The 27,981-nt window shown below is 39.0% G+C and overlaps 1 protein-coding gene across 3 annotated transcripts; it reads right to left on the reverse strand.

Moving 5' to 3' along the window:
- SOCS6 (suppressor of cytokine signaling 6) lies at positions 1 to 27,981 on the reverse strand. 3 transcript variants are annotated; one of them, XM_080920491.1, is made up of 3 exons: positions 27,850 to 27,981; positions 21,028 to 21,147; positions 1 to 5,681 (listed from the first exon to the last, which is right to left on the reverse strand). In XM_080920491.1, exon 3 carries the CDS (start codon positions 5,550 to 5,552, stop codon positions 3,933 to 3,935), a length of 1,620 nt encoding a protein of 539 aa, XP_080776617.1. In that variant the 5' UTR covers positions 5,553 to 5,681; positions 21,028 to 21,147; positions 27,850 to 27,981; the 3' UTR covers positions 1 to 3,932. The 3 variants fall into 3 exon arrangements, with proteins under 3 accessions (XP_080776617.1, XP_080776616.1, XP_080776618.1); XM_080920490.1 differs by having other exon boundaries at positions 21,024 to 21,147; XM_080920492.1 differs by lacking the exon at positions 27,850 to 27,981 and adding an exon at positions 27,439 to 27,531 and having other exon boundaries at positions 21,024 to 21,147.

Consider the following 27,981-nt stretch of genomic DNA (forward strand, 5'->3'; position numbering starts at 1 on the left):
TTTGGATAGTTCATTCTGTGGTGTTCTCAGTACAAACAGTATACACCTGATTTAAAACATACAAAGTGTAAACTACAGCAATCTAGATTGCAGGTATTAATTTCATGGCACATCAACTATGAGACTTCCTTAACCCAACATGAGAATATACTGTTAGGAAATCATATGACCCCCATTTCATCCTTTCTCCAGAACTTGCATCAATTTTCAAAACCAAATTCATATTTGCCTTGTTATGACTGATCAATAAAAAGGATATTATAAAAACTTTACTGGGCTAAAAATGTATTAAAAGAAAGCAAATTTTTATTATTTATTAATTTACCAAGAATTTTAGAATTTTAGTTATTTGTGGAACTGGATTTTGTTCCTCATTATTCAACAAAACTGTCTATTGCTGGTAGTGTTATTTTGTTTTCTAATTAACACTTCATATTCAATGAAAGACATTCAGATATAAATCAAAATGTTATTCTGATTCATTCATAAAAGTTTCTTTCATATATAATATGAAATGTACAGTAAAGTTGGCATTCCTGAAAGCAGTTAGAGATGCTTAGGAAAGAAACTGAATAAACCTGTAAGATTTCAATAACTTTTGTCTTCAGTAATATTGGCTCAGAAACTATGAATACCTTGTTTCATTTCCTTAATGCTAACAAGTTAGCCTTTTTGGCACATCATTTTATTCAACAGCAAAATTGTTGCCCTATGTGGTTGGTTTCCTTAAAATCATTTTTCAGTTTTGTGATTATTCACGGTGATATGTGACCTTCTAATTTTTCAGAGTATTGCACCATGTAGAGAGAGAACAGTCTTCCTTGGAGAAAGCAAGGCATTTTTTCAAGTACTTTCCATAGGTCTCTTATTTATAAAAATGTATTAAGTGTCTTAGGAAGCCCCAAATTAACCCTCGGCCTCCAGTATTTTTGGTGGTGGAGTATTTTGAGTAAAAAGAAAAAGTGATTCACTGTCACAGATGAATGGTTTTCCTGCTTGCTTTTGTGTTACCTTAGTGTAGAAATTCTAAATAGGAAGGTTTAAGAATGTCTTACAGCAACAATCACAAACCCTGTATGGGTCTGAGCCAGGGCTCCTCCATAAGCATTATGATGTGTAGCTGGTGTTTTTGTGGGACCCCAACAGTGGGGGTTGGAGGCACCACTGAATCTCTTACACATGGGATCCTTTTAATAGCTGGCTTCATCAAGCCTTGATATGAGGGTTTGTCCCTAGTCTTAATGGAATTTGTCACACCATGTTCCGTTAATATCCCTGGGAGGCCTGCTCTTTGTTGCAGTAGTTGGATTTATTATTGTTTTGTTTTGAAGGGACAGGCAACAGGGGAAGTTGGGAGGGGGCACTGGGAGGAGAGGTAAGGAAAATTATGGTCAGGGTGTAATGTACACAAAAAATTAAAAATAACAAAAATTATTACACACACACACACACACACACACACACAAAATGGCTTATAGGTTGTGTTTGTATCATCTAAGTTCAAAAAAGCCAGAAAGTTAACCAACTTCAATCTAGGCTAAGATTCAAGAAGACTGAGAGTTAATTAAATCTCTTCATTTTTACTAGACAGTGTCATACAAAAGTCAGTATTTTTCATTGTTTCCCACTTCTGTCAGATGGATGTCTTGGCTACAAAAACACAAAAATATTGGCAATATACCTTTCTGTTTGTGAATCTGATTTCTCAATAAATGTTTCAATTTTTATTCATAAACTATCAGAACCTAATGATTTCAAATTGAGTTGGACAGAAAATATTAAGCATGAAAATGGAAGTTCATCTAGGGTTGTTCTGATAATAAAGATTTGCCCTAAAAGTAAGACAAAATTGATTGTTAGACAGATTTAGATAAAGATAAAGAGTAATTTTAACATTTCATGGATAGATCCTAAGCACACAGCACCAGGAGAAAGAGTGGTAAACAAGCTATGTTCATTTGAAACACGTTGGGGATAGTCCTGAGACTTGATCTCAAGGACATGTCCATGTTTTTGGAACATGAAGTCACCTTGACATTCGTCATTAATACAGTGACTATGTGACAACACCTGCTATCTAATGTAGATGCAAGCACTGTCACTTCGCCCCCAGATATAGCTTCAGCTGCTTAAAAATAAAGTTTTACAAAAAAATAAAGCGTCTTGCATTGCTTTGCTCACAAACCTACAATCTCTAATAGTGAGCGCTTGCACCATTACAGTGCACTCCATCCATCATAAATAGTGAGCACTTACACCATTACAGTGCACTCCATCCATCATATTAAATGAAACACATCAGAAAATGAAATTCTTTGTAACATTCCATCAAAAGTAAGTGGTTTGCTCCTCATAAGTTAAGATACCATAACTCTTTAACATGTTGGCACTGAGCCTTTTCCTGGAATATCTCAACTTTGACCCTAGAAAAATAGAAAAAAAAATGCAAAGCTATAGATATGTTTGGATGACAAAGCCAGCAAGTTTGACTTTTACCTTTCTGATTTTTTTTTAAAGCAAGTGCAGCAAAAAATATTTTCTAAATGGGAAAATTTTTAAATACTATTGCTTAATAGTTTTAATAACATTGTTGCAGAACTTTTAACTCAATCAACAGTCTACATTCCAAAATAACTTTTAAAACCTGGGCACATCATTCTCTAACACAATGATAAGAAAGTAGAGATGCCAAACTACTTAAGAATTAACTAAATTAAAATAAACCAAAATGCTATTTTCAAAGGGTAGTCAAAAGCAGGAAACTGTTTCTGGTACCTGACATGGTTTTACAATTTTTCTCACACAATGTATCACAATTTCTAATTATTTAACTGATGTCATTCAGGGTTGTTGTTTTAGGGGTAGAATGGTCAATCCCAGCCAGCACACTGTAAAGATTATACAGAAGTCCAGACAATTTTAAAATAACCTTTCTATCCAAATCAGTTTACAACTTTATATAAACTTTAATGTAAGAAAATACAACTCATTTATGAAACTTATTTTGTCAAGTTTATGGAAGAAAGTATCTATTAAAGAAATCATAGATAAAACATTTAACTAAAAAAAATCTCTCTCTCTCTCTCTCTCATACACACACACACACACACACACACACAACTCACAAGAAACCAGGGTTATCTTACTTTTGTAACAATTGTTTGAGCTTTATAGAGCTTTAAGTTACGCCAATTTGTACCCGAGTTCAATGACAGAAAAGGCAACAATTTCTAAATTGGGTATATATTTGTTTACAATTTTTAATGTAAGGCAATTTATCAAAAGAGACAAACCACAAGATGAAAATGAAGGCAACAGAAAAATTCAACTTCTCACAACCAAAACAATGATCACATTCTTAAAAAATAATTTAGAAAATTGTAAAAGGTGTTGCAAATTTGCATTCCATTTATCAACATTGTATTAATTCATAATTCTGAACAAGTCATTTTTAAAGTGTGAGAGTTAAAAAAAATCATTTTTCAGTGTATATGTAAATGTTTTATCCCACACATATTTATTCAACTGGGCCATTTAACATCATAGTAATTTATATTTTTTTAAGTTTCACTCAACTTTACTTAGGGCTGAATACACATGAAATGTGCTTTAATGCATAAGAATCACAGTGGATAGCAGCAAAGGACTGGGGAGGGGCATTAAGGAGAATCTGGTCATTCACATTGTGATTATTCTGCACATTAAGGAAAGATAACTCACACTTCTAGACCCTCAAGACATCCCTTTCCAAGAACCAAAAATAAACTCAGGACACCTTACAGACACTTCCCCACCCCTGAACGAATCGATGACTCTCACACATAAAAACTAAAAGTTATGGCAGCAAAGACTTCAATGCGATGTAAGTCTGTAAACTGTACTCAAGTCTTGTTTCTGAACCCCAAAGTGCAAGAAACAGGGCTCCCGATCTTTCAGTAGTGCTTCTCCTGCAAATAATCCTTCATTTTGTTTGGCAAAGGCAGTTTCTGAATTAGGTCTATTCTGGTGTACTGACGTATAACGAAGCGGCACAGATACTGCAGAGAGCGCACCTGCATGAACCGTGACACTGGATTAGTCAGTCTGACTGGGTAAGTTGCTGATCCAGGCAACCGAGACCTTGAATAACAAAATGCTCCATTTTCAGAGTCCCTGATTGAATGCTCGATTAAGTCAACTATAGATGTATGCCCTTCTACATCTGGCTGTTCATAAAAGCTGAACCTACCATTTGAGTGCTCAATTCTAGTGTGAAGTGTTTTACCGTGGGATCGAAAACTCAGGCTTAAAAGGTAACGGTCATCAGAACTATCCCGAACAAGAAAAGAACCATCTGGCACGTTTGCCAACTTTCCCTCTGCCTCCCAGCGTGTGATGGGGCCCCAGTACCAGCCCTGTTTTGCAAGCTTCTTCAGCTCCTCCGTAAGACTTGTAACAACCATGGGGCCACTACTCTGCACTGAGTCATAAACTCTAGCAACCCCAGGTGCAGAGTTGGGATCGAAATTCAAATGACAGCGAACACTTTCGGCCATGTGTAAATCTGGGCCTGAGAGGCCGCTGAAGTTCCTTTGGATTGGGTTATTCTGCATTGGAGGTAGCAAAGGTGAGAGGGGAGGGGCGTCATCATGACCTCCTCTAGGGCTCTGCAACATGACTCCTGTGGTACCAATCAACAAGTTGTTCACTGAGGAATCCACAAGGATCTCTGGGCCTACAACCAGGTCTTGGTCCACATGACTGTCGTCTTCGGAGAAGGTGCCACTTGCCCCTGGCAGGGGTACGGCTGACACCTCCATGGGAGAAGATGTATCCAGGCAGCAGCTGCGCGGCCCTTCAAGAGGGCACATCCCATCATCTAAAGGCACGGTGTACTGAAGGTAGTCCTGAGACATGAGTCCAATTACTACAGGCACGTGGTCCTCCAGTTGGAGGCTCAGCTCCCCGGGTGAGCTTGGGCTGCAGCGGGACTCGGGGCGCGGCTCTGGCTGCAGGTCTCGCAGCTCCCTTGGCTGTAGTAGTTCCCTGGGCTGCAGGTCTCGCAGCTCTTTGCGCACACCGTTGACTGGTCCTGGGCTGGCAGCATGCACCAGTGCCTTCACTCGCATCTCCATCTTGATGCAGGTCTCCTCCGAGCTGGTAGGACGCAGCGGCCAGGGCGTTGGGCTATAATGGTGGCTTCGCAGTGATGTGGAGCGGATGGGCCGTGGAGCACGCACATCTTTGAGGCCACCAGGAGCTGAAGCTGAGGAGAAGGCGTCCTCATCTGTGGGAGCAGAGCCACCCTTGCCCTTGGTCTTATGCTTGGCGGACAACCGCCTCTTTAAAGTGCCCATCAGGCTCTCGCTTTTGGACCTGTTCTTCCCTTTCTCATCCTCACTGCCAATGTCGCAGCTGGCCATTTCTTTGCCATAGCAGCTCCCGAATAAAGAGTCATCTTTCACGAAGTCTCCAGCAAGGGACTGGGGCTGAACCACCATGAACTCAGTTTCGTCTTTGCTTTTACTCAGGTTGAAAGATTTCCTGAAGGTCTTCAGACTGATTTTCTTCATTGTGACAAAAGTTAACTAATCCAAATGGGTCAATTTGCTTCTGGAGCAGCTGTCCCCAAACATCGGGAGGGGCTGTGATGCCTCATGGGTGAACTCTGCCCGGCTTCATTTAACCTCCGAAGCTATTTTCTGGGGGAGGGGGGGTTAAAAAAATTTAAAGCCATTAAACATTTTAGTTTTCAAATAAAACTTAACAGAAATTTTAATTTTTAGCTTCAAAACAAAAGCACCCAATTTTATTCTTAGAAATGTCACCCTAAGGATTAGGATATCCACCTACTATAAGCAGCATGACCCAACACAAGGTCCTTTATTTACTCCTTGTTTTTTGCTTTGTGTTTAGGCTAGGTCTAGGTCTTTTCTACTGACCAGGCTCATCTTCCACACCAGGACTAAGTAGGCCCCTCACCACTTCATGCACCAGGCTCAAGAAGTAAAATATAACTAAGTCACCATGATGTCCTGGAAGAGCAAGCCTACTCCTCAAATATACATGTGTACTGTGGGACACCGTCTAAGGCCCACCAGAGGTGCACTGCCTGACCTGGAGAAGAAAAATGCACCAAAAACCTTACACCTTTCCACCTGCAGCTTATAGCAACTCAGTTAATTAGCAGAAGACACAGCTGTAACTCAGTTTGCTTACCAACCCCTGCTACACACACAGCAAAGTGCAATAATAACATGAAGGCTAGAAAGTTATGAGCTAGAATGCTCCTAAGCCAGTAGAAGAGACAGATGTATGAATGATAAATTACAATACAAATCTGTCTGAAACACACTGGTAAAACAGGTGGGAGTTGAGGGGAAAAAAAGATGTCAAATGGTCAATGTTAACTACAGATAGCAGGTTGTTGTTATATAGACAGAATCTGCAAAATTCCTGCTCACTGAAACCACCCAGATCACACAACCTTTCAGAAACAGCTACATTAGTTCCACAAAAAGCAGCAGCAGTTTTAACAGCCTTGCTGCCATACACTGTTTCTGAAAGACACTGTAAAAATAGAATACTTATAAATATTTGGAGCACCAGCCACTTTAAACATGAAGCTATGCACTGAGTGAACTCCCTAAGTGCCTGGTCTCGTCCCAGATAGCAGACTCAGTAGCTGACTGTAGCAGTAAGTGTTTCCACTAACCCTGAGGATTCACTAGTCCTTCTTGCCACTACCACATATCTACACCACAGATGAGAAAAACACTACCAATACATATGCTAATATTAAGGGGACAAGATCCGATCTAGACACTAGAAAGTAGAAGTTCAATCGAACCATATGCTTTAGATCTTTTGAATCCATCTTCTAGGCAGACATTACTCTAAATTTTTAAAAAGAGTATCTATTTTCCTGTTTGCACTTCCAAAATTATATGCTATCTTTTTATAGGATTACCATCTGTCTTGTGCCCAATAAATGTTCTGAATCAATCTTGCCATTTTTCTAATTGCAAAGTTTTAAGTTTACACATACACTTGAAAAAACTATATAATGGCTCAAGGGAAAAGGTTTTAGATATTTATTTAAAAAAATAAAGAAAAAAGAAAAACTTTTACAGGGCCAGTGAGATGGCCCAGCAGGTAAAGGCACTTGCCACTAAACCTGATAACCTGAGTTCATGCCCTAGGTCCCAATGGAAGGGAAAACTCACCTCCACATTATCCTATGAGCTACATACAAACAACAGTAGTAAATGTAAGCAAACACACACACACACACACACACACACACACACACACACACACACACACAATGAACATTAAAAAAAACTGTTTAAACAGAAAAAAAATATGGACAGAAAGTAACATCTACTTGTTCCTTTACAATTTTTTTAGACAAGGTCTCACGTAAACCTGTCTTTGAACTCTCTATTGCAGCCCAAAGATAAATTTGATCTCAGTGAGCCTCCTTCCTCCATTTCCCAAGTGCTGAGAGATTGCAGGTGTGGGGCACCTCTACGCACAGCCCTCACGATCTCTTTCTAAAGAAACAGTTCCAGATAGCCATGTGTACCATTTGTTTTAACATCTAATACAAAAATGAAAGAGACAAGTCAAACAATGATCTAAAGTTAGCAATCACAGTAGCTGTTAACCTCATTTTACCTAATGCATCCTAGGCTGCAGAAAAATTAAAATCTATCCAATGACTCTAAATCACCTGCTCCTGGGAACAGCAGGTTCTGTCCTTATGGCACAAGGCCTGCCTACAGGACTGTGCTTGTATCAACACTCCTTAGACTTCCCACTTTCTGTGTTTTTATTCTCTTACAAGACTTTGAAAAATGCTGTTTGGGAATCACAATATGATTTAATTAAATGTTTTGTGTCTATTGAAATTTATCCTATTAGAAACTAAAGCCAAGTTTTAAAATACCTGTTTATTTAAGACATTAATATACTTATGTATTATCATAAATCATTTTCCTGAAAAAAAAAATAACTACACTTTCCAAATACTAAAAACAGAGTGAGAAAGAAAAGTAGCAGCATTTCACATTTCTGAGAATCTTGGGCTGACAGAAAACATAGCTGAGCTCACATCTGCCTCTGCATAGCATCTTTCAATATGTTCTTTAGCTAAGAGTAAGGAGAAATCCAGTGAACAGACAGTGGGAAAAGAAGACATTTTGCTTAATACCTTTTATATACCTGTGCATAGTTTTCTTTGATAATGAAGTGGTGGTTGCTTTGTTTTGTGTACATGTGGATGTATTCCTCCATCAACATCTGCAGCTAATGTCTTCCTATACTAAATTTTCTTATTTTTGAGACAGACCAACTCAGATTACAGGAGATGAGTTGCAATGCCCATCTTTTCACATGGGTTCTAGGGATCCACACTCTGGTTCTCATATTTGTGCAGCAAGTACTTGATCCACTGAGTAATCCCTCCAGCCCTACCTGATAAATTCTTAAAAGTTAAGTTGCACTGGAAAGCTGAAAAGTCTGAAACTGTATCAACTTTTTGGTTTTACTCTATTTCACAAGAATTAATTAATTATATCCTGCATTGAAACAAAGTTCACACACAATTTTGTAATATTACAATTTTGTAATATTATACTTCAGTCAATCATACAACAGCAAAAAAAAAAAGGTTTCTGTTTTTTGTTTTTGCTTTTAAACTATATTTGGGCATATCACCATTGATTCCACTAGAAAAGTCTTTAGGTAGAACTTTTAGTTTAGTTTATGGCAACTATGAGAGACACAAAAATAAATGAATGGCCTTGAATTCCTGATCCTCCAGACCCTAACTCCCCTAAAGTGATGGGATCACAGACTTGCAGATAACACCTGGCTTATGTACAGCTGGGAATTGAACCCAGGGCTTTGTGTATACTAGGCAAACATCTCATTGCACACTTTAGGGGAGTTAGGGTCTGGAGGATCAGGAATTCAAGGCCATTCATTCTTACCTACACAGAGAGTTCCAGAATTCTGGAGACCCCACCTCTCCCCCAAAGTCAATAACTATGGTGAGGCTTAAATGAGTTGATCCATTTGTTAAAAATCTATGAACTGTGTATTACAATATGCTATTTCATTGTAGGGGAATTATACCTCATTCTAAAAACTCATTAAACAGGAAATTCAAATAAAAAATTTATTTATAAGAGCCATAGAGTAGCTGACAAAAACTTTATTACCAGGCATAGGAAATCACCTTTCAAATTAGAACTAATCTGAAAGTCTCCTCCCTGAGGACTATCCAAATGTACTAAAGGAGAAAAGCAGTTAAAGACCCACCTAGGGAAGGTCTAGAAACCACAGTGATCAGCATAGCAAAATATACAAAGGGGTGCAATAGGGCTGGAGAGATGGCTCAGTGGTTAAGAGCACTTGTCTGCTCTTCCAGAGGTCCTGAGTTCAATTCTCAGCAACCACATGGTGGCTCACAAAAAGGTGCAATTTATATCTTGGGGGTAACCAATAGCCACCTCATTTAACTAAAGGTCTATTCAACAGGAGGGAATTCATCGCTAGTACTGAAAACCTAGCCAACTACCATTGGCTGGTGAGGTCACTGACCCTCAAAAGAACCTACTATTCCTAAATTTTTCCCAACTGCATTCTAGACATCTATTGTTATATTCACAAGTAAGGGTAGCTCTTATTCCCTCATCTGAAAAGCCACATCTTACAACAGAAGCCATCAGAGAAATCCACAGGTATCCATAATGCAGATAAAACTGGCCACCCTCAATCAATATATCTATAATATAACCCACACCTAAGACTCAGGGAACATTGCAGAAAAGGGAAAAACTGAAATAGCTAAATATCCAGAACATTGGCTACTATATAGTATTTCTATGAATGACAGGGAATCACACTCATGAAATCTTAAGCTATGGTCACCTAAAAACGGAAAAAAAAAAAAAAAAAAAAAAAACTTTGCACAATGACAGCACCAGCTGACATCTTGAAGTAGATGGGGGAAATTAAAAAAAAAAAAAAAAAGAGCAACACTTAAAGTACAGCAAGCTCTTTATAATGTCTATGCATACATGCATGTGCAATAATAACTGAAGAGGTCATGCATTTGAGAGGGAGTGCAGTGTCACTCAGGGAAAAGAGTAAGAGATAGGCATGAGAATTATGTAAATCTAGTACTCAATGTATGAAATTTTTTAAATGGTAAAATGTAATGTAAACGTATTAAAATGAGGGTACCTGCACATACACACATCTACATCCAGGCATACACACAGGCACTTACTTCACCCAGGAATTTGAGAGGTTATTTAAAAACATCAAATTCACATATGCTTTAACCAAACAGACATACAATTGGTAATTTGTGTTTTGAATATGTTCTTGTGCCAAAGTTATAAAGACAACAATGTTCTTTCTATCATTGTTTTAAGCAAACCTGTTGCTTACATTGTTTACAGTGGAAAACACTATGAAATATTGACAGTGACAGAACTAAGTCTTCTGAAGACTTTCATCAGTTCTTATAAGTTTAGAACCTTTTAAGTTTGATGAAGCAGTTTTGGCACTACAGAACTATACTGAGTTTATGCGTATCTCAACTCTATTTAGCAATTATATAATCTTAGACATTACTATATCTACCACTCATATAACTTATGGAGTCAGATGTTCTTAAAGCAATGTCTTACATACATAGGCTAAATAGTTGCAGCTAATAGTAAATTGCAACAGTTCCATTAAGTTAATAGGGAAACTGGAGTACAAACACCTTAAGACACTTGCCGAAATCACATAACTGATTCTAAAGTCTACTTAATCACAACATACACCTTTATAATACATAATTCTTCTTAGGAAAAAAAACATAGCTTTAACCTAAGTTGTAGAAAACAACAAACACACACACACATCAAATATCTAGACTATTAGCTTAATATACAGACAAAGAAAGAAGTCCAGGAAACATTATGAGAAAAAGAAAGCTGTAAAATAAAATGCAAAGATGGTCCTATCTGTGTGTGTGTTTATATCTAAGCCAGTGCACTAAACATCCCAGGTAATAGATACTAATAGTTACACCTCAGGAGAACAGGAAAATGGTCCTGAAGCCCACTTTTCTAACTTTCTGTAACAACTGAGCAGGTTTAACTTAGCACTGAACAAGCACTCCATGCCATCTCACCTGCCAAAGTTGACTAGTGTAACACTAGGCAGGGCTCGGCCAAAGGTACTCCCCTCAAAGCCTCCCCAGCCATGTCAAAGTCTTTCTAGTTTTAAATATTAAATACAGACAGATTTTTGTTGTCTGACCTCATTCTATATACCCCACACTGACTTCACCCTTTGCTTTCCAGTGCAACTATAATTCAATCTATTTTGGTGAGCCTGTTCCCTGTGGCCACCTATTCCTCACTCAGCCAAATCCCTGACATCTAACACCCTGGCATCTGAATTCATCCAAAGCTGGGGTTTCTACCATTCATAAGATTTCCACAAGTTTCCTTAATTTATGTGCACTTCTTTGCCTCTACCACTCCTCTTATTAAGATATACCTTTGTCAAGTCAGTGACAAAACACTGTGCTTTCCAGAAAAGTCTGAAGACTTAGCTACAAGCAGTAGTTAGAAACACAGATGTACACAGAAGGACAAAAGCTGTACTCTCTAGGCCTTCAAGTTCCAGCAGGGCATCAAGATGTTAGCTATCAGGTACAGCAGAAAAGCACTTAGGATGCTGCACATTCAATGGCTCAGGCCAGGAGGGAGCTGGTTCCAAACACTCATTCTCATTTGCTGCTGCAGAGCTGATGGCTGCAGCTGTGGAGGTTAGAATGCACCAAAAAGTACATTTCCCTTCCTGCCCCTCAAAAGAGGTCTTCTTTTAAAAAGCTACCTTTATTTCTACCTCACAGAAAAACAAAGTTTAACAATGTCTCTGAAGTCAGCCTAATCCTCTGAGTCACAGGGAAGCACTGAAAGCTTGCTGTACAACTTAGGAACTGTACAACTTAGTTACTGCTGACATGAAGCAGGACAATTCACAGCAAAATCAAGAACACAGATAAGCCACTCTGCCTGAGTCATCTCATGGAACCATTTATTTCCTAATGCTCTAAATGCCTGTGAAATGTTTCTTCATCCAGAAATGCAGGCAAAAACAGCATATGCATAAATGTACCTGTAACATGACCTAATGAGACTTGTGAGTCCTTCCCCCCACAAAGTAACTGAAGCTGAGTGTATCTGTCAAACAGCACTAAAACACATGCTCAATAACACTACAGACCTCTGGAGAAGGCAATCTGTGCAGGAGATGGCAAGACTGAAAAGGAAGGACTTATTAAAAAGGAAGGCAGAGGTATAAAGAAGACCAACTTCTTAACTGGAACAAAGTAGGATGCTACATTCAAATGCTGAAGGACATTCTGCTACCAATCCCCATCTTGAATTCTACAGTCAATGCAATGTAGGGTAACCAGGAAAAAACTGATGATTGATGTTACAGGCCCAAACTATTGTGTGGGTAGGCCCACTTCTGAGTAAGTAGTCCTGATCCATATAGAAAGCATGCAGAGAAAAGCAGTAAGCAGCCTTCCTACACTGTTTCTGCTCTAGTTACTGCCTTTATTTTCATGTCTTTTTTATTGTATAGTTTATTTATTTACATTTCAAATGTTATCCCTTTCCCAGTTTCCCCTCCAAAGAAAACACCCTAACCCACCCCCATCTCCACTCCTACCTCACTGTCCTGGCATTCCCCTACACTAGGGCAAGGGCCTCTCCTCCCATTAATGTCAGATAAGGCCATCCTCTGCTACATACTCAGCTGGAGCCATGGTCCCTTCCTATCTTGAGTTCCTATCTTGGCTTCTCAACAGATCATAAAACAGAACATGTAAATAAAACCCTATCTTCTCCAAACTGCTTTTGGCCATAATGCTTCATAAAGTATAGACATGTTGTGTATAAGATTCCTCTAACATGGAATGATGTGTATCACTTAAAGAACAGATACGAAATAATACACCAAGAAAGTAACCAAGAGACCTAAAATAGCTCAATTAACATCAGACAAAATAGGCTTTAAGATAGTAAGTACTGGTAGGGACAAAGATCAGGCATTTGAAAATGAAAAGGTTAATACAGCATGAAGAACATTAAACCCCCAAACACATAAAGCAAAGGTATGAAGGAAAAATAACAATTCAATAATAATACTTAAAGATTTCAATAAGGCAGCCTGCCAGTCTATTTATAGACACAGTTTCCTGGCAAAAGCAAGGCCCTGAGTTCAATCTAGTGTGAAGGAGGAGGGGAGGAGAAGAGAGGGAGAGAAGTTAGAGGATGAGTGAAGGAGAGAGGATGAAAGATAGAGGGAAGAAAGAGGGAGGAAAAACAGGAAGACATGGAGAAAGGTAAGAGTTTAGAATGCTGAAGATCCCTACCTTAAAAACCTGAAACACACAGAAATTCAACATTTGACAATTCCCACCTAACCTGATAATGATGAGTTGTAATCAAATGCAAGGGTTGAAGGAAATAAAAACTCACTCATACACCAAGGAAGCATAGAACAGAAGAAGAGCTGTGTGTTCAGCTGCAGCTTCTTCCCTAGGACATCTCATTATATACAATCAAACGTTCAAAGTCGGAAAAGAACCCAAAATCTTACTTTGGGCAACAGACTCTCAGCTTGGAACTTGAACACCAGTAACAACTTTGTGTGCTGATTTTATGTTTTCATTCTTAGGACAGACAAACAAGACACAGCAGTGTTTAAAAGAATGACATTATACAGGATACATTCTTTGACCACAATGAACTTAAATTATATACAAACAACAGAAATAAATCTGAAAAACTACCAAATATAAGAAAATTAAAATACGTCTAAATAATCTTGGGCTAAAGGCTAGAAACTATAAGCTTAAAACACATTTCAAATGGAATAAAAAAAAACATAAAAGTAGTGCCGTTTATAAAGAGGCATTACGCTAGCAATTATGTAAGTCTAGCACTTGAATCTGAGGCTAGTGTGGACTGCACAAAGGAAATCCTTGAGAATGTAGAACTCACATCAAGCCAACTCGAAGAAGAGTTGAGATGAGATAGCTCAGTAGGTGACAGTGCTCACCACCAGAGATGATGGCCAAATTCTATACCCAGAATCCAGAGTGGGAGAGAGAACACTCTCACACGTTATCCATCCTGTATACACAAATATACACAGCCCTGACAGCACTAGAACCCCCACACAAATATGTACAAAATGAGAACTAGAACTAAACCCAGAGGATATGAACACACATGCACACACGAACTGAGTGAACGGCAGAGTAGAAACCAGGAAGATAAATAGTAGGACATCTCTATTGAATTCTTTTAGATGATAGAGAAGAAATAATAACAAAGCCAAACACAAGAGACCTGGAAGTGGGTATTCCTCAGGGTTCCAAAAAGCCTTAACTTAGTATTAGCAAACAAACTGGACAACACACAGAAATCACTATGATCAGGTTCTAGTTCTGCTTTTGAACGTATTTGTGCGGGGCTTGTAGTGCTGTCAGGGCTGTGTATATTTGTGTATACAGGATGGATAACGTGTGAGAGTGTTCTCTCTCCCACTCTGTGGATTCTGGGTATAGAATTTGGCCATCATCTCTGGTGGTGAGCACTGTCACCTACTGAGCTATCTCATGCCCACAAACAAGTTGCTTTAATAGCATCGATCAATTAATATAAAGAGGGATCACTCAGGATCTTCTAAATAGCTTTATTCTATTATAAAAAAAGAACTATGACACACTGTAGATATCTAGAAATCTCTCCATATGCAGCCCCATAGATTGCCTTGTTTCGTGCTTTCTTTCAGTGCATTTTCCATGGCTACACAATACTTGTGTCTTTCTTTCTGACTCTGCCTCTTTTGTGCTTTTATTACTTGAGCCTATCACTTTTTTCAAGAAATCACATTGATACTGACTTACAGTTTTGACTGTATTTTCTACAAAATTTCAATTTATATTGAAGTTCTTGGTTAACCAAGTACTAATTTATGTGAGGTAGGGATTAATTTTTCTACTTAGATAACTAATTGGCTCAATATTCACAGAAAATGATGACTCATATATATATATATATATATATATGGATCAAAGCAAGAAACGAGTAAGAGCATTTTCTAAGTCAAATCAGCCAAAAAAATTTAATCACATTAACCATTGCTCTTAATACAGGTGAGTAAATTAATTTGGCAATAGTCAAATTTTAAAAACCTCATGATCTCTCCTGGCAACACTATTTTACACATTTTAAGAAATAACAATGCTTCTTAAATTATGAAAAAAATAACTGAATCTTAAAAATCAAATACATCCTAATTTCCAACAGTGTAAGGGCAATGAAACAAATGCTGGCACAGCTACCATGGACCGTGGAGAGACTGAAGTCTGTGTTTACACAGCTATGAATAACATGGGGCCATAGTGTTCATTTGTTAAGTGCAAAACACAGGAACTAAAATTATATTAAAGTGTGGTCTCAATTATGTACAAAGAATAGAGAGGAAAGTGGACAGAAAAGGAGCTGTTGTTGGAGCAGAATTCTTTAGACATCTTAGTTACTATGAATTTGGAGTGTTTAAGAGAAAATTCTGTGAGTTTATTTGTTTTTCTGAAAATTGATTTTACTTGGGAACTGACATATAAACCCACCAGTTTCAAGCAAAGCAAAAGCTTCTTCTGAGTCAGTTACTTCAGAAACTAATAAAAAAAATTTCACAAACAAAAGTAAAAGTCAATGGATGAGACTTATTTTGCTTTAGTAAAACCTACATAACTTCTTGTTCCTTTTTATGTTATAGAATCTGACATAAAGTTTCATATTGACATGCATCATGGTCTACTGGTCTTACATATTTAAAATCTGAATGAGAACTATGACAAATCTACTTTCAGTAGCACATCTCCCTACATGGTGTACAGTCCACAGCTAACCGACACAGACACTTCTTGCAGATACTGCATTCAGATCCCTCCCTCCACCCTCACACCCAGGCACTGGTTATGCCTTTGCCTAAGCCACAGCTGCACTCAGAGCTGATCATGGCTGGTAAAGATTATGGCCACTCAGATGGATCCCTTCAGTTCTCAAGTCAATCAATGCTATCTAGAAATCAACTTTTTTTTTTTTTTTTTTTTTTTTGGTTTATTCTCTCTTGTTGCTGACCATTCCACCTTTATCTTTCCTCACATCTAAATACTCCATCTTCAATCTCAGCTGATGGCCTAGCCTCTAATTTCAAAGAAAATAAATCATCAAAAGAAAGCACTGTAACTAGAGATAAAGCTCTGCTGTGAAGAGCCTCTGGAACAAGTATAAGGTCCTAGGTTCAAGCCCCAGCATCAAAAATAAAGGCAAAGACGAAAATGTGCATTCTACTATCTTGTCAATCAAATTAATAATGTCTGCTCCACATCACTCCTCAGCTCCTTTCTAAAGGCACCACAACCTTGTCTTTGCACACTCCATCTCCTAACACCTCCCCCTCTGTTGGATCATTCCTCACAGAAATACCCCACTTTCTCCATAGCCATGGCTTCATCTCTGCTCCCCTTGTAGCAAGCAGCACTCCCTAGAGACCTTTGTCAATTAAGCAGCAACAACTACTGCTTTCCACTCTCCATTTGCCAGCCACTCATCACCACCACAGCAAGCAGCCTTGGGCCAGCTGCTCAGTTTTCATTTAAGATGCTACTAAAACTCCTTTTCTCGACAGTACTTCTTTGCTACAAGGTCACCTCATTTTTAGACCCCGTTGCTAGTTTCCCTCTGGCTCCTTCCTGATGGAGCACACCAACACTCAGGCATGTTCCCCTCTTCTGTCTCTATGCAAACACTTCACAATTCTATACAGTGATGGTAGAACCTACACAACATCCATTCCCACATTCTGAAGTCTCATGAATGTCATGAAAGTCTCATACAGCTACTTTCAACATTATTAAAGCATAATTTAACTTCTTTGCCAACAGATTCCAGTTCCAGTCTCTTGTATCACTATAATAGCATCTTAGAGATAATTTTATTGCTTTTTCCTTTGTCTTAGTTTATACTCTAATAAAAAGCACTGGTACCCAAAAAGACAAAGCAGTTGCTAACAGTAGTGACTGCTTCTATTCTAAGTAACAAAGCCCTTCATTTTGTACTCCAGGGTCTCCTGTCTTTTACAGCAGGCCAGTTTTATAATGTCTGGCATGTACATGCAAATAAAAATAACTAAAATGCACAAAATGCAATAAAGTTTCTTTGACTTCTTTCAGGCCTGCACATCAAAGTAAATCCTTAAAAAACAATATGGAGTGTTTTCAGGACTGCAAAAGTGGATTTTAAAAAGATAACCTTAAAATATGGGCATAAAGTTGTCATTAAAAAATGACAATTTATAATTACAGCAAAAACCTTAGTAAATTTTTAAGTAGGCTTATTCACAGGCTTCTGATACTAACATATGGAAAAGCACACCCAAAGCTTGCAGAGGTTCAAACTGACTGATCTTCCTTACTGAGTTCCAGATTTGCCATATGAACAAAGAGCCTTAATCTCTAAAGCACTCTGAGAGTCTTGTACATTTAACCTATAGAGCAAGTATTACATGGACTTTTCTAAGAATCTTCTATTATAAACACATTTACTACATTCCTGCTATATTACAGAGGTAAAAATGTTCATAATTTCAATCACACACAAAATGTTAATACACCTAGCTTTTAAGAATTAATGAATGTTCACTTTTCCTTAATATCTTTTCCATTTAAAAAGTTGCACTTTAGAATGTAGTAGATATCTCACATCTTTAATCCCAGTGATAGAATCAAGCAAATCCCTATGCCTTAAAGGGCAACCTGCTCCACATACTCCACATGAGCTCCAGGCCACCAGGCTACAATAGGCAATCTATCAACACAGTCATCTTTAGTGTGTGTGTACACACATGAGATCTATTATACCCATTTTACACCTAAGTTAGCACTTGTTAATTCAAAGCATCATGAGAAGTGTCAAGGGAAATGTCTGGTCTTTGTCTTGGTCTAGACACAGCTAAACCCTACAACTTCCTGAGTGATGAAAGTATCTTGCTGGATCTGACAGGTAACTTTTAATCACACAAGAGTTGTGACTTAGACTACACTACAGAGTGGGAACTTTTGGGCCCACTCCCACACTAGGAGGGAAGGGAAGAGCTAAGAAAGTGTGAAGGACTGTGATCAGGATGTAAAGAGAATAAAAACTTAGTCAATAAAGAAAAAGAGATTGATCAGGTGCTATAAACACTTCTAATAGATCACCAAGTTCTTCACATAAGAGATACTGGGAGAGCAGGGCATGCTAAGGGGGCACAGGAACTGCACGCAAATCACACCCAACACTGCATCCCACAGAGCCTTTCTACTCACCATTTCCCAGTATGTAATCCTTACAATAAACCAGTCAACTAAGTATTTTACCGAATTTTACAGATTATCTAATCAGAAGAGGTCATTATGGGTACCTCTGACTTATGGTAAGTCAGCAAGATGGCATCTGTATGGAGAAGCCTGTGGACTGAGCTTCTATCTGTGAGATCTGGAGAGTGTCACAGTGAAGACACCAGCTTTATGTTACAGAATTAGTGTACTGAAAATACATGGTACCGAACACACCTATTCCTTCATTCTGTATCTGGGCCAAGTCATCTATAAAATAACCACCAGACATTTCAACAAATTGTTTCCTTCAAAATAAACCAGTGACATAAAGGCAATGCCGATAAAGGAAATCTTGTGCCTGCTGCCCAACTTACGATTAAAATACTTTTGGTTCCCGCATATTCACTTTATTGACTAAGGCACAATTATACTTGACTATTTAAAAAGATCTATTGTAATATTTAGTGATAAGTTATATAATATTATAAATTCTGTCTGTGTTGTAAATGTAATTGTTTAATAGAATTCATTGATACATTGACATAACTAATAGTTGAAAATTAAAACAAACTAAGAGTTTAATAAATGTCAACAGAATGGTTTTAGCTGAAATATTACACATTCTCCAAAGTGCTCATCATTTGCACTGCCCAAGAAGTGTGACCTCTCTGGTTAAGACATCAAGTAGGTTAAGTTCTTTATGAAGTTTAGACAAACTGAACAATTACATAAGAACCAAAGAAGATGTACATTCTTACTCCAGGCAGAAGTAATGCATTAGAATGATGCTACCATGTAATTTCTCTAATAACTTGCTCATGTATAAAATTCTCTTCAATGCAATGAACTATTAATAGTAAGAAACTTTAACTCAGATTCGGACAGACAACACAGACATACAAATAGTGACTAAAAAGTAACAAATTTCCTTTAACTGTTCTCTGAATCTGTAGGTCCTAACACAGAAGTTCCAATCCCCAAAGAAATTTGTTTATTATTCAAATACTTTTGCATAAAGAAACACAAGCTCTTTATCTCTGCCCTAAGTTATGAGCTTATGGTAAAAAAATATTGCATTTTCTAAATTAACTTGAATTAAGAATAAAATTTTACTCTATCATCTGCAAACAGCTGGGACATATAAAAGGGCCAGTCCTGTTAATCCAAAGTCTCAGGACCTCCATGACACAGGGATAAATAACAGAATAGTGAGCAAGTCTCAGTAAGGATCCAATATTGATGGTGTCACAGAAACCAGAGATCTCGAACCAGACAATGAACATTTGCAAGTGAAGATGTGTAGACAGAGAGATACACTGTGGGACACACTGTGACACACTACAGCTTCCATGGCGAGCTTCCTATGCTTTGGGTGTGTGTGTGTGTGTGTGTGTGTGTGTGTGTGTGTGTGTGTGTGTGTGTGTGTGTTTTACTTTAGGAGGAAAGTGACAAGGGTGAAGGGTAGATATGAAGGGACCTGGGTCTAGGCTGCCTGATGTGACACTCACAAAGAAATAACAAAAACTTTAAAAAAAAAAGAAGATTTTAGAATAACAAATCTGAGATATAAAAAAAGTAATTCACATAATGTGTACTATCAAATGTACAAGAGCTAGGGTATATTTTATCCATCAATCACTGGAGCTACAGAGCATCTCAGCATAATAATTACTTAAGTAATGCAGCCCTGTTAATAAAAAAATCTTATAAAAAGATTAATTGCTTTGTAAGCTAATCTAGTTAAAATTATTCAACATGGGCTAGTGAGTTGGCTCAACAGGTAAAGGGTATTGATATTGCCACACCTGATGACCTGAGTTCAATCCCAGAACCTGAACAGTGAAAGGAGAAAACCAAGTCCTATAAGTTACCATCTGATCTCCACAAGCATCCTTCCCCAAGATAAATACATGTAAATAAACAACTAACATGACATAACTATCATCTGGCTTTGGGCTGGAGATACAGAATGTGATAGGCAAAGTGCTTACTTGACTAAAATAGAAAACAAAGGCCTGAGATTGAGCTCTAACACAAGAAAAATAAAAAGGAGGGGTGGGGAAGGAAAACCAGATAATTGCTAGTTTTGTGAGGGCCTGATTAATCATACAGCAGAGTATGTAGCACAAGCCTGCAATCCTATCACTTGAGAGGTTGAGGCATAAGAATGGGGAGCTACAGAGGATCTTATACTAGACAACACAATGAGGTCCAGCCTTGGCAACATAGCAAAATTGTCTAAAAGAACAAAGCAACAAAAACTCCATCACGAACAAGAAAGATCATACATATTAATTGCTACCTGTCTCAGCTGGGGTCTCTGTGGCGATCATAAGACACCATGAGGGTTACCTGGCTTACACATTCTGATCACAGTCCATCAGAGTCAGGTCAGGAACTCAAGGCAGGAACTAGAACAGTAGCCATGAAAAATACTGCTTACCAGCTTACTCCCTGTGCCTTGTTCAGCCTGCTTTCTTCTATCATCCAGGATCACTTGCCCAGAAGTGTCACTGTTCCCGCATTAATCATCAATCAAGAAAATGTACTGTAGACTTACCTACAGGCAAATCTATGGAGGCATCTTCTCAATTTAGAGTTCTTCTTCCCAAATAACTGTAGCTTGTGTCCAGTTGACAAAAATCTGACCAGCATACTACCATTCCCCCATACAAAATGAAAACCTGGAAGCAAAAAAAAAAAGTATGACAACTGGGAACAATGTTATAAAGCTTAGACTAGCCTTAGCTGCAGCAAGCAGCATAGCTCAGGGAAAGTACACCTGTCTAGTACGTGCCAAGTTCTGCTTTCCAGATCTAGCACTGAAAAAATAACCACCAGTCAAGCCTTCTACAACGGAAGACAAGAAGAAAAAGCCCCGAGAAATGATCACAACTTTGAAATAAGTCCAGGGAATGCAGGAATGTAAGATTTAAACACAACAAAAATACCCACCCCCAAAAGACTGCCATGAAAAACTGAGAAAATAAAAATAATTAATAAACAAATCAATCCAGGACATCCTGTAGCAAAACAAAAACAAAAAAACTTAAAAACAAACAAAAGCGAACAAACAAAAAACAAACTTCAGAGAAGTACAAACTTCAGAGAAGTTACAAATGAGGGTGTAAAGTCTTTCCTAGAATTGAAGAGTATAACTTTAAAAATCAATGAATACATTTTAAGAATAAAAGAAAAATGATACAAATTATTACAAAGCTTTAGTATAAGCAAATATTACACAAACTACAAAAACAATTCTAGAAAGACACAGCTGATGTAAACCAGTGGTGGATGGCCAAAGTTCTTAAGAGTGAGGGCATATGATGATGGGCAATGTCTTCACACCTCTCACTGTCACCCCAGTAGTTCAAGGGCTCTCCTTGAGTCTTCCACATTCCCAGGCATTCTTGCAAAACAATGGATTCTGAACCTGCCATGCTCTCCACTTGCCAGAGGTAGGACAGCAATTACAGAAGAGCAGACTAATCCACAGGAAGTCACAGGGACCCATCCCTCCAAAAATTAGGAAAGCAGAAGCCAATTTTCATCCTTCATAACACACTAAGATTTTAGGGTTAATTCATCAGTGCCACACAACATATTTCTCCTGAGTAAATAGTACCTAAAATTCTATACACAATCAGACTCAAATATTCAGAGCAACATTTTTTAATCCAAACAAAAAGGCACCACCTCCTCACTTTTCAGGAAGTTTCTACAAGTGTGAGTTTCAGCAACTCAAAAAGGAAAACAAGGAATTCCCCTTGGGGAAAAAAAAAAAAAAACTTCTAGGCTTACAGGCTCTTTCTGTCTCTGCTTCTGTATCTCTCTCCTAGCCAAACTAAGACAACTGCTCATGAAGACAGAAGTACAGATGCCCAATCCCAGGGTCAAGTTAAACATCTGCATCAATGGCAGTAAGAGCTGTGTGTATAAGACCGTGTGCTGAAATCCTCTAGAAGCAGCATGTAACGAAATTGACTTCATAACACTCTAGTTTGAATTTATTCATTTATGGATTCATCCATTCATCTGTAGAATGATGACGTCTGACTACTGAACTCTTTCTAATCTGAAATTATAACAATTTTATAGATGTATAAAAGCACAAAAAATACAAATATTTCCTCCTTGTTTATATACTCTGGCAGTCTTTGATATTTGGTAAGAATATTCCCTAAATATGCTTTTTTCCATTAAAAGAGATGTCAACAGACAAGTGACTCATTGAAGAAGGTAACATTTCAATTAAGAACAAAGTTTGCACCAGTCAGATTGGTAAAGATCAAAAATCCAGATGACAGCAGATGCTGGCAAGGATGTGGAGAAAGAGGAACACTTCTCCACTGTTGGTGGAGTTGTAAACTGGTACAACCACTCTGGAAATCAGTCTGGCGATTCCTCAGAAAATTGGACATAGTTCTACCTGAAGACCCAGTTATTCCACTTCTGGGCATATACCCCAGAGAAGCTCCAATATACAACAAAGACACATGCACCACAATGTTCATAGCAGCTCTATTTATAATAGCCAGAAGCTGGAAAGAATCCAGATGTCCTTCAGTACATGAATGGATACAAAAATTGTGGTACATTTACACAATGGAGTACTACTCAGCTATCAGAAACAATGACTTTATGAAATTCTTAAGAAAATAGATGCATCTAGAGAATATCATCCTGAGTGAGATAAACCAGTCACAAAAGAATAGACATAATATGCAGTCACTGATAATTGGATACTAACCCCAGAAAGCTCTGAACATCCCAGAAACAACTCACAGACTGTGTGAAGTTCAAGAAAAGAAAAAAAAAAGAAAAAGAAGAAAAGAAAAAACCATTATGCTTAATCCTTACACACCAAGAAAACTTTGACTAATTCTGGGCTACATCCTGTTTTACATGTACTTTATGCTCATTGTAACTAGTAAGATCTTAATGCAAACTATCAACCCTTAAAAAAAAAAAAAAAAAAGCCAAGCACTGACAAAAGTGTATTCGTATACTTTTATGTAAAGATGCTTAAAATTTGTACATTTATCTTTGTTTTGTTTTTTAAAATAAAGTTGTTCAATAAAAAAAAAAGAGCAAAGTTTGCTGAGCATGGTGGCATATGGCTTTAACCACAGCACTCAGGAAGCAGAGGCAGGTGGATCTCTGAGTTTGAGGCCAGTATGGTCTACAAAGTGAGTTCTAGAACAAGTTACACAAAAAAACCCTACCTAGAAAACAACAACAACAAAGACAAAACAAACAAAAGAACCAAAGCTAAACTTTTATAATAATAATTGCAAATATCAAAATCTGCACAAGGGAAGTAGTACAGAAGCACACCCACCAATGAGAACTCGTCTTAACCTAAGTGTGCTAACCCTGTTGCTTTAACTATTTGGTACGCTGCTGACACCATGGTCAAATAAGGTCTATAGCAAAGAGCTCTCTAAGGCACTTAGTAAACCAAGCTTATCTGTGTAATTATAAAGATCAAAGTAAGTTTTTGGAAGAAATCTTTTATTTATTTAATATGGGACACACATACTTCTGCATTGGTAAGGAGATAGTTTAAACAAATGCTCACACATTAAATACAATCTCAGGCTGTCACTAAACTTCTGTATAAATCCCCAAGAGCACAATGTGGCCAAGTTCACTTCAGGATGGCACTGAGACCCTTGGGGTCTGATAATATTACAGTTTGCCACTGAGGTCTTCAGTGACATCTCCTAGTCTATCATCTCTTTCTGTTCTCCTCTAATGCCCAAGAGTTGGCTGTGGGGAAATGTGATAATCATCACAACAATCTTCAAAACATTTTCAATCATTTTAAGACAATACTTTAGTATAGTAGCTGTAAAGAGGAGTAAGACAGCTTCATACCACACGTCAAGAAACTGCAGAGAGAACTCACACCAACTAAAAGGTACTGAGCCCACAGTCAAACTCCATCGGCATCTACGCTGCTGACCTGTGAACCCAACACAGACACACACACAGCTTGCATACTACCAGTTACCTGTGCTCAGTTGCTTTCCCCTGCCATGTTCATGTCCCTTGACTCTGTGTCTTACACCTTTTTCCCATATTGGACATTTTTAACAGGAATGTCTGCATCATACAGAGATATTGCTGGTTCCTCAGCATATTACTTTTTATCAGCCAGAAAACATTTTAAACTAATTACTATTATTACCATCACTTGCTATATTCTAAACACCAACCCAGTACATTTTTCATTTCAGCTCTCAGAAACCAATGCTTTACAGATAAAACAAGTAAGATTTTTTTTAAAAGCAATAACACAAAATCAAAGTGTTAAAATTCAACCTAGATTTGTATCTCTGTGAGAGACTGCTGCAGTCAGTCTTCTAAGTGTCTGGCATGTTTTGGTTTTCCAGTTGTTTTTTTTTTTCCCTTGCTTGATTCTCTGTTTAAAACTGAGGCTGTCAAGAAGCTCTGGATAACTAAGGCTTGACTTTACTAAGTTGTATAAAGAAACAGCAAGGAAATATGCTCTGGAATAATTGCTTTCCACACTGACAAATAACCACACTTACAAAGATGATGCAGATCTGCCCATCTATGCCATAACCCGGTTTGGTCTACGAGTCAACTCATACACATTGTGTCTGCACAAAGTAGCAGCTCTCTTTGTAAAGCTGTATTGGGCCATGTGAATACAAGGCTTCTGATTTTCTAATGTTGGACGAGGATAAACAACATACAATACCAAAGGCTACCTAATATCTACTCAGTGAGCCTCTTTCTTTAATGTGATGAGAACTACATAGACTTTCTACAAAGCAGGTCCCTCACAGTGTGCAATGTCCACAGGATATGTTAAAGACACAAGAGAGAAAGTAGCCAAGTTTCGTAGAATGTGTTAGGGACATGATGAAAAAAGAGACTGTCTCAGGCGTGCTACCTTCCTGGAACCTGTATGAAAATAGACCAAAATTAGACAACAATGTCTAAAAGAGATATGCCAATTTGTTACTTCCATAGGCATGAGGTTCTCCGGAGTGGCAGTAAGGTCTGCGAATAACCCTCCCATGCACGGAGCCCCTGGTGGACAGTAAGTTAACAGGATCATTGATTGCATGAGGGCTGGGTGTTATAAAGTGAAGAATGCTGCAAAATGGAAGGGCCAGCGTATAATCATAGTACAAGACAAGGTGCATACCTACATAAAAATCCTGGAGCCCAATCAAGAGTTTGGATTCACTTCAAATAAAATATATACTTACTAAAACTGTAAGATGATTTAGATCTATTTTAGGCAGACTCAAGAGCTCCAAAACCTGTTCAAGGTCACAATATGCTAGTAAATGACCACCTCAAATACATGTCACATCTTGTGAGCAGTATAAAAACTAAAATCTTAAATATGGTCACTCAGATATCAACAAGACAGCCATTTAGGAATGCCAGACTAATTGATTGCTCATGAAAATAATTTCACAAACATACACTTGCTCTACAATCATGAGTGTCACTTGTAACTGCAAGAAATCAGAAATCACGCATTCCAACAGCCGTACACATGTGTACATCATCCTGCTCCTTCCAAACACATTCTTGAGAATGACAGCAACCACCAAGAAACTGAGAAACAGACATTAAGGATTTGGCTTCTTTCAGTGTATCTCATGGCTTTAAATAAGATCACACAATTACCTCTAAAACCAAAATAAAAGATTCTCTTGGTAACACAAGGTTTCCTAAAACTGTCTACCGTTGCAAAAATTAGCAAAAATTAGTTTTCTCTAAGGAGTGAAGTTACACAAGAAGGTTACAAAAGCACTTGGTTTCTGTTCTTTGAAAAGACAGCTCTTAAAAACAAGGCTTCTCCATTCTAAAGCAAGACTGAAGAACACAAGGTAAATTGCTTGGAATCCAATTGGTATAGCAGCATTTTTCCACACCACACCCTGTGCTTCGGCTGGCACCCAAATCCCTGCCTTGCCACTCCCTGCAGGTGTCCTAACAAGGGAGGACACTCAGATGACTCCCAGAGGGAGACAATGTTTTAGTTCCACAGTCAGAAGGGAAAGGAGCAGGGCCAGGGACCTGAATTCAGAGGAGCCTTAAAAAATATAGACATAAACAGAAGTGGCTTTAAAGGGATGCTCAATGGCGCCCAAGAAAAGCTACAAGTTCAGGTACATATCTTGGCAGATTCTGACCCTATTCAGCCCTAGATAATAAACTCTCATAAGATCGATTTTGAAGCCCACTGTCCTGAAGCCAAGCCTTCCAAGAAACAAGGATTGGGGTTAGTGTTGGAACCAAAAGGTTAAGGTGACCTACTTTCTTAGAGCAGGGATGGATCCTAAACCTTTTTCCCACATCCACACATGCAGCCCTGGAGAGAAATCAGAGCAGAAGAAAGCCACAGACTGTATGCTGCCCTGACTGTATTTTATCAAAGATACCTGTAAGCAAGACCACTGGCGTTTTTTCACTGCCTTCAAAGCACTGAGATTACAAGTGAAAACTCATTCATTCAAGTAAGCTACGAGGAGTACACGCTGTGGGAATTGGTGGGTTAAAAGTAAACTGCTACCTACTATGGATGATAATTCAGCTTTGCATAGTCGGGGGGAGTGGGGAGTGTACCTTTGTCTGATTATAAGTTTATCTTTATTCCAAAGAACACTATAAATTAAAACTGTGTTTGGAAAGTCTCTCGTGTGTTAATTCACATTATAATTGTAATTACTACACTGCAAGGTACTCGGGCACAGTAGCATGTTGCCTCAGTGAGACCTTTGAGAACTCAACATTATTTCCCTACCGGAAGCCAGAGTTCCACCTCGGTCTCACCGGCCTCCAATTACAAAAAGTGGGGATGAGAACCCCAAATCACGTTCTGACTACACACCAAGTTGGTACACACAACTCTTCCAAGTTTGTGGCCAGGCCCTGCTCTGGGAAACACCAACAGTGCCGCTCAGAGCCACAATGATGTGTACCTGAAGTTGCCAACTCCGGGAGCAAAAGAGGGCCTGTTGCGAGATCGGGGCAGTTTAAATGCCTCGGCCCTCCTTCCGCGACCCTTCCGCGGCACCTCGCGCGCGGCCATCCGGTCCCGGCCGCCCTCGGCACCTCATCCCCCAGGACGCTACTCCGGGCCCGGACGACCACGCCGATCCCACGGTCCCGCTCCAGGAGCCCCGACCGGCCTGGCCCGCAGGCCCCGTCGCCCAGGCCTCGCGGAGCCCCGGCCTCTCACAGCCGCGGGCCCCGGGCAACAAAGGCGGCGGCGGGCCGGGCGTGGAGCCCAGGGTCGGGGCGCCGGCCTGGGCCTCCCTCTCACCTCCCTACTCTGGGCCACACGCGACCCCGCGCCTTCCCCCCCCCCCCCCCCCCGCCACCCCGCTCACCCTGCGGCCGCCGGCTCCGCTTCCTCCCCGCGGCGGCACGACTGCAGCGCACGGCCCTCCTCCTACCGCCGCTCCTCCTTCCTCCTCTTCCTCCTCCCCGAAGGGAGGGCGCGCGGCCGCGGCCCAGGCGGG

Source organism: Micromys minutus (assembly GCF_963924665.1).
Source record: "Micromys minutus genome assembly, chromosome: 8".
Lineage (NCBI taxonomy): Eukaryota > Metazoa > Chordata > Mammalia > Rodentia > Muridae > Micromys > Micromys minutus.